Raw genomic sequence first — 10882 nt, 5'->3', positions numbered from 1 at the left:
TACGGTTTTCGATGTCGCGTTCAAATATCCCCCCCCCCCCAAAAAAATATATATATTTTAAGGAAATTGTGTTGAGTTTGACAAATTATCAACACGCTTCGATAACATGTTAAAGTCCGTATGGTGTGCACTTCAGTAACTTTGTAAGAAAACTTTTATTTTAAGTACAGTGAAAAAGAAATGTCCAGAAATCAGAAAATGTCCTAATTGCTTTTCTCACGTGATTAATGTCATATTTAAAATAGTGTGCGACAACATTTTGTGGAAGTGAAAATTTTCCAAGCTAGCGAAGAAATGTTTGTTTATTGGGAGTGCGTCTTATAGTCACAAACGGCTTAGGTAATTAACTTGCGATCTAAAGATAAATGGCTAAAGTAATTAACATGCGATCTATAGGGATTGCAGGTTCGAGTCCTGGCCAGATCATTACGTTGTGTCCTTTGGCAAGGCACATTATCTCCATTGCATCTCTTTACCCAGGTGAATAAAAAGGGACCTTCGAGGTATAACCTATATAACCTATTTAACTTATATAGTTGCGTGGACTGGTTTGTGACTCTCCTCTCGGGAACATGTATAGATGTCGCGCCCTGTATTTCCCCGGGGAGCCACTGTTTGAAGTGAACACACATGAGTGTGTGGGTGTGACAAGTCACAAATGATATTAGGGACTAACTCTTGTAAAGGTCTTGCCTTGATGCAAGACTATCAACCTAGCAACTTTAACTTTATATTTCTTTATGGTCAACAATTTTCATCAAATTTACCAAGCGTATTGATTATTACTCACAGTGAACTTGAACTTCATCGATCAAGGATACCTAAGCTTCTAGACTGTTTTATAGTTATTTCTACTTCATCAAATTAAGGTTAATGAGCAAGTAATTAATAACTTCCGACGGGTCTCCTTACATCTCCGTACATGTTTTTGTTATTCCCTGTAACAGTGACCACATGCACGTAAAACACAGGAAATTAAAAACCAAGTGATGATTAATGAGTGAATAATTAATGACCTCAACTGCAATCATAGCATTATTCGTTCATATCACCATTAATGATATGCAAGAAGTAACTTGGAAAAATTCCAAAAATTTTACCTTTTACAATTTTCATTATTTTTAAATTAAACTAAAAGACTAATTTGGCTAATAATTTGCATTGTTGTACGATTTTATGATCTAATAACTCACAAAACATGTTGCTTTAATCACAGAAATATCGCCAAAATGACCTAACTGCATTATACAGCTTTCTATACTGTTTCGCACCACGTGCAAAAGCTAATAGCATGTCATTAATTATTTCATCTGATTTAAAACAAGAAAAATCGTTGCTCAGGCACTTTTCTATATTTGGTTAATGTAATCACATGTGAATAACTAATAAGGTTTTGCTTTCAGTATTTTGGAGTTTCATCCTTAAAGAAAATGACTAACTTATCAGGTAATCGACTTGTCATGAAAGTTTAATGTTGAGCAATGTTGAACAATGTTGACTAAACTTGTAATGCTGCTTTATAAATCAAACGTTTTCATGGTAAAAAGTACTGCATGGTGCGAGAAATCTTGTAAGGTGTGATGTCGTTAGTTTAATCGTTATTTGAGCATTATATATCGTGTTGCTAAACATTGTGTGAAGGACATCAAGCTGGACACAAAACCCAAGACTACTTTATACAAGGGGTCACCTAATTAAGATTATGCCATGTACACTATATGTCGTATTATGTCTGTACACATTGTCGTACCTTGTCTGTACCCATTGTCTTATCATGTCCGTACACAGTGCCATATTATGTCCGTTCAGTGCCATCATGCCATCATGTAAACGGACATAATTTGACACTGTCAAGGGTCACAGTGTCAAATTATGTCCATACACAGTGTCATATTATGTCCGTACACAGTGTCATATTATGTCCGTACACAGTGTCATATTATGTCCGTACACAGTGTCATATTATGTCCGTACACAGTGTCATATTATGTCCGTTCACAGTGATGTATTATGTCCATACACAGTGCCATATGATGTCTGCACACAGGGACGTACTCATGGTTACATATTATGTCCGTTCACAGTGACGTATTATGTCCGCCTACTGTGCCATGTTATGTCTCTGCACAGTGACGTAGTATGTCCGTTCACAGTGCCTTATTAAGTCTTTGCTGCAAGTGCGTAGACCCTCAATATCAAGTGAAATCCGTTAGCATATCAAGGCAACAAATACCATATCAACATTTTAATTTCGTGTTGTGCATGCAAAAGCTTGTTAGAAGGAGAGGGAAGATAAGGGATAAGGGGGGGGGGGGATGGGAGAGAGGAGGACATACATATTCTGCCCAAGGGCCCCAGATTGTTAATGAGAAACTGTCCTTTTCTGTGTCTGTCTTTTGCTATTGCGGCAGACGTGTATCCAATCATATCTATGGAGTTATTTTTTGTTTGTTTAATATTGTTGAATGTTGATTACCATCATATCAAGTGATTAGTTTAAAACTAATTCAGCTTTATCGAAAGAAGATGAATCAAATGATAACATATAAAACAGTAGGAAAAGAGTTAATGCATATATATTTTGTTCAATAGTATTCATCGGCGGAATATCTTCCCGACACCCCATTAGCATGCAAATTGTGTAGTGTTGTTTTACTTCATTAAGGCAAAGCGTGCACACATTTAAAGTTAAATATAACATGATTTTAAAATTAAGTTGAAATTAAACTTTATGTCGGACATAAAACTTCAAAGTGCATCACATTAACATATATCTAAAACTACAATTTTTTTTTTCGGTGGACATCAAGATGTTTCTTCTGCGGATATATGTAATATGAATAAAGGGCATGGCGTCATTTATTGCGTATGGGGACCTAGTCAAGATGGGTTCCATACAAACATAAGGCTAAATCTGGTCTCCAAACTTTCATGATAAGTGTTTTGCTTTGCTATGCGTAACGGAGATTTTCTACTAAAAGACTAACAAGTGCATCTAAATGTGCGCTGAGAATGGATCTCTTAATTTCGTAGACAATAATAATTGTATGCTAAGAATCGTTCACTTTCCTGACCCTAAAACTGAGACAGACATTCATGTGCATATCTCATTACGTATATGATATCTTATTCGTTAACAGATCACAGATACACTTCTTAAAAAGGAGGGAAATTTGGACAAAAGTTGTGAATCATTTCTCATTTCGGAAAGCAAACAACGATCGTTTAGGGTTTTAAAACAAACATGATATTAATATTAGTATGGTGTCCGTAAGTTTGGTCGTGACGTAATGCGATATTGAATTACATTCTTTCCCTTTTTTCTTTTTTCTTTTCTTTTTTTGTAAATGTCAAAGGAACATGGGATTATATATAAATATAAATATATATATATATATATATATACATATATATATATATATATATATATATATATTTATATATATATATATACGAATGATCACAAATAGGCTCGCTATCTCCTTTTGTTCTTGCTGACTAAACATACTTTCCTTAATATCGTTTCGATACGCCAATAGTGTTTATATTAACAGTATATAGGGGTCCTCATCAAACGACCTTGACTGGAGAAAGTTCCCTGTAAAGCACTCGCTCGCGTCCATGTCTATGATCGCCATCACATTGTTGGAGGCTTGCCTTACGTCATAAAGTTGTAAGCCTTAGTGTAGAGGTTGTTTATGTATTTATCTATATCTGTTGCATAAATATCAAAATGCTAAATAATTATCTATCGCCGTTTACCAGACATCAGGCTATTACTAAGAGGATCCATTGGATGATATCCGAACCTTTTTTCCTCGTCGAATTCCTCTGCGTCTCTCTTGCCGCCGCTGATCAAACTATGGACCAATGGATCCATGTTTGAGTTTCCGAATCGCTTTTCGGCGCTCCTTTTCCCTGATACGAGGCTATATCTCAACGGGTCCATGATCTGTGAACTGCCGAATCGCTTCTCTGCGTCTCTCTTGCCGCCGATCAAACTATGGACCAATGGATCCATGTTTGAGTTTCCGAATCGCTTGTCGTTGCTTCTTTTTCCCGATACGAGACTATATCTCAACGGGTCCATGATCTGTGAACTGCCGAATCGCTTCTCTGCGTCCCTCTTGCCGCCTATCATACTATACATGAGTGGGTCCATATTCGAGTTTCCGAAGCGCTTGTCGTTGCTTCGTTTACCTGAGACGAGGCTATATCTCAACGGGTCCATTATCTGTGAACTGCCGAATCGCTTCTCTGCGTCTCTCTTGCCGCCGATCAAACTGTGAACCAATGGATCCATGTTTGAGTTTCCGAATCTCTTGTCTTCATTCTGAAGAAAGAAAAGACAAACGGTTAAAGATACAAAATGCGGTAAATCCATCTGGAAATTTCTAATTTGTTATTGATTGGTAGTTCATTATTCCCACCCCCTCCCACTCCTCTCATGAAGAAGAAGAGATGGGTCATTCAAGTAGAGTCTTCAGCTGAAGCACTTGAGGTCTGAGAAGAAGGGAGGAGGGGTGTAGGGGGGGGGGGGGACCAGGGGTTACAGCACCGGTCCTTAGGTCAATTTGCAGGCGCGAAAAATATGTAGAGGAGGAAAACATGGGATAAAGAAAACGTGTCTTCATGTTCATGATGTACTTGAAAATGAAGAATGCCAGAAGACAGGTGATATCATTTTTCTCGTGAAACATGGCCTGACTCTCGACAGCTCAGTCCAAAGAGTCCACATATAGAAGCATGGGCTCTAGAACTAGATCAGTCAACATTTTGTCACAATTTAGCACAATTTGATTATCTCATTTCATTAAGATGTGGTTTCATGAAAGCATAACCTGTTACTTTTAAGAAACAAAGAACGTACCAGGGACAGTTACAATTAGGCGTAAAAGTCAACAATTTGAATAACAATCCCAATAAAACAAAACATTAAATTTACAGGAATACAAACTATTTTGTAACAGATTACACTCTTAATATATAACTGCTAATTTGGCGTATTGTATGTACCAGATATAGCTCCTTGTTTGATTAAGAGGTATCTATAATTATGAGTGGCTATTACTTGGCGCGGTGGTAACCCATTGGCGTAACGCCATGGGAGGGGGATTAATATGAGGAGAACCCCATGTCTTAATAGTAATACTACCACATTTATGTCATGTATCTCTCTAAGTTACTATAATGCTCCCCCCCCCCCCTTGTGAAATACCAAAAGAGATACAGGTTACAATGAGAATAGAATGACAAGGTCACGTGACGAAACCATCATTCTGCCGGTGAAGGAATTTGCTTGCCATCAAGGAGTGTAAATCAGATGAGTTTTAAAGATGTCACTGAGATCGGATTTGACTCATGTTCCCGTTTTCCATAGGACATTCTAAATGAGAATATTTGTTGCGTTTGAGAATGGTATACCCTAAATCATGGGTGTTTAGAGTTATTTAAATGACTTCTTATCGAAACGTTAACATTAGGCCTCGATTTGGAGGCAAATAAAAGACGGAAGAAAAAGGAGAAAAAGGCCACCATATTGGTAGCATTCCAAGTAAGTAAATGTGATAATGTGAATCAAAGGAGATTAATCACATAAATGAACTTGGGAGAAGAAAAAGGGTGTTCTGTTAACAAAGTTAATGCAATGGAATATTTTATTGTCGTTGTTAATGTCTTGATAACTAATACCTCCATAAAGTTTGAAGAGGTTCTGTCTATATCTTTTAAGTCTAAACATGTTAAGGTAGACAAAGTTCGGTCAGAAAAGATTGAGTTTGCGAACCAAGATATTTACAGGTTGTATGTTTCAGGCCAGTGAAATGTACGGAAATGTCAAAAACAATGTGCAATAACTATATTGTGAAGCCTAGTGTGCATGGTAACCAAAGTTTTCCTTTCAGAAAAAACGCTCCATACAGATTTACATATATTTGGATACGGTATGTATATATCCATGAATACAAAAATACAGTTAAAAATACAGTTATATGTTCTTGAACCACTCTGGATTGTAAGAAGTGTCATTCAGATTCTGTAATAACGAATTTCAAATTCGTAGAAACTTGCATATACATGTGATGTTGGTTCAAATATTTCAGACGAATGTCAAATTCTTCATAAAGAATTTAAAATCTCGTAATAAATGAGTTTAAAGCGCGCGCGTCATAATGATTTTTAAATTCTTTATAGCGACTTTGAAACAAAATGTTATGTTCTTCACTAGGTCCCTATACTGGGCCACCGTAAGTAAGTAAAACTCCTGTATGTCAAAGTAAGTCGGCTACAACTATTTAAGACTTGTAATTATAATCACAGCATAATGGAACCTCAGTGGTAATCATTTTAAGAAGACAAGCAATCAATTGTTCACTTAGGGAAGACAATGAAATATATCGACTGAGGTACTCTGCACGTCGATTAACACTCCGACAAGCAAATTTACTTCCATAAACTCCTTTTCCAATTTGGCTTCGCTTTGCCAATTAAAAACACATACACACTCTCTGCACCTTTTATCCAGTCAGGGGCTTGAGCTCACAATATCCAGATCTCTCATGTTATGACTTTCATTGCGTCTAATGGTTAAGTATCTTCCTCAAAGTGTTTTCTTCTTGTTGATAATTTTACCCCAGTTCCTTGTATTTGAGTGTGTGTAGCTAGCTCCCTGGTCATTTGACAAGAGTTCCATGCGTGTGATTTATGGCTACTATATTTTGATGAAAAGCGGAAATAAAAAGGACTAATGTTTATGATACGCTGCAGTTTGGCCGGTCAACCTATACAGATCTCCAGAGAGCTACGCAAATAATCTCTCTTCTTCTTCTTCTGTTTAAACTTATAAGATGTCAAATGTTGAAATGAGTAAATCTTGAAATTCTCGTCCTCGTTGTTTGAATTAGGAGCCCAATTCGGGATCAAGTAGCCGAACAAGAAATTGTAAATTATTATCGGTTGTGTCACTGACGACAGGACGTGAGTAACTCGAGTATTGTTGACCGGAATCATATGACGATCCTTCATAACTAGTTTAGTTTGTTCTTTTCTTTTTCTATCGTATGGCTGTTGTTTAACCTAAAATCAGGCTCTACGTTGATTTTGGTAACGCCCCCCCCCCCCAATACACTCCGATACTTAAATTATATCTCCCTAAAGTTCATTGTGGTATAAAGGCAACGTATATGTCAGTCTTGTATATTAGGAGTGCAACAGTATGAATATGAGCATGAATATGAGCATAAGTGTGAGTATGATTATGAGCATGGGCATGGGGACGAGCACGAGCACGAGTATGAATGTTACCATGAGAATGAGCATGGCCCGGGTATGAGCACGAGTATGAATACAAAGATTGTGAGTAGGAATACAACAGTATGAATATCAGAGTTTAAGAGTATCTATACTACATTATAAAGACTGTTAGGATTGTTTATTAAGATTATTAATTTCAATTAGCGTCAATTCGATTATTTCATCATTGTAGATGCTACTATTAACTTTTCTTTTTCTATTCTTAAGTTTTTCTCTCTTTTTTCTTTTTGGGGAGTCTCCTACTTTGTTAAGCCTTGCAGGCTTTATAGGAGACTTCCCGTCACACTGTAAATTGCGATGAAACAAATAAATATACAAATATACATTTCCAAAATACCTCAGCAGGAACACGAGTACACGAGCAGGAAGTGGGTACTAGTATAAGTGACTTTGTAATGATACGTCCACGAGTTGCCAAAATCATGAACGAAAGAAGTTAAAATTCGGAATTTATGTTTGCCTATGCTTAATACCAAGATGGCAAAAAGTGACTGGATGGCATGGATGAATAATTGATTAATCGCTAATAAGAACATTACAGCGTTTCGCATTCGACTCAATCTATACTGACATGCCCGTACACAATATTACACTATACACAATGATTCTCCATACATCAGTATAGTGAATACCTTTTTTTCTCTACAATTTTAGAGAGTAAACGGTCAATATTGAAGTAGATTCTGGTAACTTTCACAATCTTGCTTGATGGAAATCTCGGATTTTACGAGCTTACAACAACACACCATGAAAGACGATGTTACCAAGATGCTTAGAAATTGTAGCTGATATGTAACTGCCGCAGACCAGAGTTGACATATAGAATGACGTCATTACATAAAGCACGGTGCATTATACGTGCATCTCGTGCATACACGATATATTATTCAGCGCAGCGACTTTGTGCCTTCATTAGTTACTGTATAGGCAGAAACGGCAAAACCGAATATGTGTGTCTGGGGGGGGGGGGGCACCTTGGGCACGTCCCCCCCCCCAATTTTGTTTAACAGAAAACCAAAAGTGGACCTTTTTTTGTGAATTTTAAGTGCACCGTTTTTTATAAGTGAAATTTACCCTTCTTCCATTTTTGTACTGAAAAATGTGCTTCTGTTATTTAAACCTTTGACATTTTGTTCACAAAATTAAGCAAATCAAAGATAAATAATTGTCCTTTCCTTTCAGCAAAATTATAAATAAACTCAGTAATTAGGAAGTGCGGCTCTGTGGACAAACAAACAGTCAAATAATGCCAATTTGTGGTCCAGAATGCAGTGCAAAGTCCATTCGTCGGGACTGACGTTTCTATGTGGTTTTTGTAGTTTCCCTTCCCAATAAAGTCACTTATCCCACTGCCCTCCGTGACGTCTGTACCCTGCCCTTCTCCCAAGATTGCACCCTTCTCAGCCCTCTCTTAGTTTAATGTTTATTTATCATCCTAAATATCTGTTTAATCATCTGTGCAATTCTATATCACTGCCACTCAATTATTACTCATTTTCTTCATGTTCTTACACAACGTATAATACTGAAGGAATTTCAGTCCACTGTTACATAAATGAAATCGATCTAGGTAACACAATATCGTCATCGATTAATCTATTTGATGCTTGACGGTGAGTTCTATTATTTCATTTTAAAAATTTTAGTCGCAAAACCAGAAACGAAGATTACACATAAGATCACTTGTAAAAAGAAACAACTGTGTACTCATGTAATTTGTTGGATACAGTTGACAAAGATGACCATCCATCAAACGCCATTTTTAAAGCTGATACGTAAATAAACTGCAATCCTTGCCTAAATATTTAGGTGTGATAATGTTGACGGTTGCTATTCGGTGTCTGGTACTTCATAATTCATTTTACTAGGGCCATAAAATACTACTAGTATACGCACACAAGCTACAATCGTCTGAATCGTTCCAGCTATCTCGAAAAATAAATAGTTGCAAACAGTTTTTGCTGAAAGATTTACAGAGAGATATCCAAAAGACTTTCTTAATTTCTGAAGAGCAGATGAACGAAGGACGATTTTCATAACAATAACATTCAGACGTAACAATGATAGTTGGAAATGAGGTAAAATGTGTTAATATCATTAATAAGATAAAACAAAAATCAATCTTTTGGCGATATGCGGACAAAAACTATGACTCTTAGAGATACGTTACATAGCGCGATATGCGAGTTTATTTCTTTTTCCATTTATTTAAATTATGGTTTACTTCAAACGATCAAATCTGTATCTGTACCAAATGGTTTCAGGTTACTAACGGACTGCGGTCCGCAAATTCATAGGTTGTCTGATCCAATTCGCGGAACTAGTCAATTATAATTTGAGAGCGTTATTTTATATTGATGGTTTATTACCATGTTTGCCATCAAAGCAGTTCGTAAGGTAGTCACAACTTTATCATCCGATGCACGTTTGTTTATCAATTGTTTCCATAGCAGCGTATCGGATGACATGTGACAGTAGCGACCACTGAAACGTGTTACTTTAGTGTAAACACATTATACATTATTATTCATTACATGATTACTTTGCAGTCTGATAGTATAAGAGGTACCTCCTGTGAAAAACTCATAGCGAGATTTATTGTAATTTCATAAGTTTTTAATGTAAAATAGGGTCCCTAAACGGAGTGGTAAACTATTTTGGTAGCCAAATTATGAGAAAACTATTTTTTGGACCGATCTATGACGGATTCAATAGGTTATACTTAATACTATAATTATTATGTAATTGTTAAAGTTTTGCCAACGTTAAAAACTCCTTGACAATCGGATGACCTCAATAGGGTCTTAAGCTGATCGCATCAATCCTGTCATTTGATTTTTGAAGTGAAGATTCAAGATTAATATATGTGTGTCCTTCCTGTGACAATAACACGATTTCTAAAAGACTGAAGTGAACTTTCTATGCTGTATTTACCATGCATGACAATCAGTTTAGTACTTAATTTCCTAGCGCTAGAAAATTTATTCTCGTCACGGTCAATCCAGCCTCAAATTAGGTCACAGATTTACCCTTTAGGATTTCTTTCTCGAGAAAGAGGCTGTAATATTTGTCTAACTGTGGATGTATTGCTGTCACGTTTGATTCATCCAAAGACGATGTATCTTATTAAGTCGATAGAAACTCTTTGATAACTGCGTCTATAGTTTCATGGAAAGGCTATCAGATTCAGCAACTTTCCTTGTTTACGAAAGTTACTCGCGCTGAAGGGGGTGGTGGTCATTTATATTCGTATATTTGCTTAGCGATTAGGAAATGTGTAAGTAAGAAATCCCTACCGGAAATCGCATTATGAATATCTATATACAGAAGACGATCCCTACGTTTGGCTTGGAATATTTTAAACTTTATACAAACATGTGTCAATCCGAGTTGTTTATTTCCTTGAAAGGTTAAAACGGGTTGTGGGTTGTCAAGTAAACGATAAAGGTTAAATATACCACGCTTTACTGGCAACCTGTTATACTGTGTGATGCCACAGCAGAGGGCGTCGCACCCATTTCGAGACGACCAACCGACGGTATGTAGTATACGCCTCCACTTATATACGGAA

At 36.6% G+C, this 10882-nt stretch overlaps 1 protein-coding gene across 1 annotated transcript in view; it reads right to left on the bottom strand.

Moving 5' to 3' along the window:
• Nucleotides 1-2560: 2560 nt before the first annotated feature.
• The window catches only part of LOC139975552 (uncharacterized), a 60163-nt gene continuing 51841 nt past the window's right edge, over nt 2561-10882 (bottom strand). The window contains exon 2 of the mRNA XM_071983569.1: nt 2561-4333. Coding sequence (XP_071839670.1) covers nt 3749-4333 — 585 coding nt within the window. The 3' untranslated portion in view covers nt 2561-3748. The remainder of the gene's footprint in view (nt 4334-10882) is intronic.

Source organism: Apostichopus japonicus, chromosome 11 (genome assembly GCF_037975245.1).
Source record: "Apostichopus japonicus isolate 1M-3 chromosome 11, ASM3797524v1, whole genome shotgun sequence".
Lineage (NCBI taxonomy): Eukaryota > Metazoa > Echinodermata > Holothuroidea > Aspidochirotida > Stichopodidae > Apostichopus > Apostichopus japonicus.
Note: the sequence above shows the minus strand (reverse complement) of the source record. Positions and strands in the feature narration are given on the sequence as shown.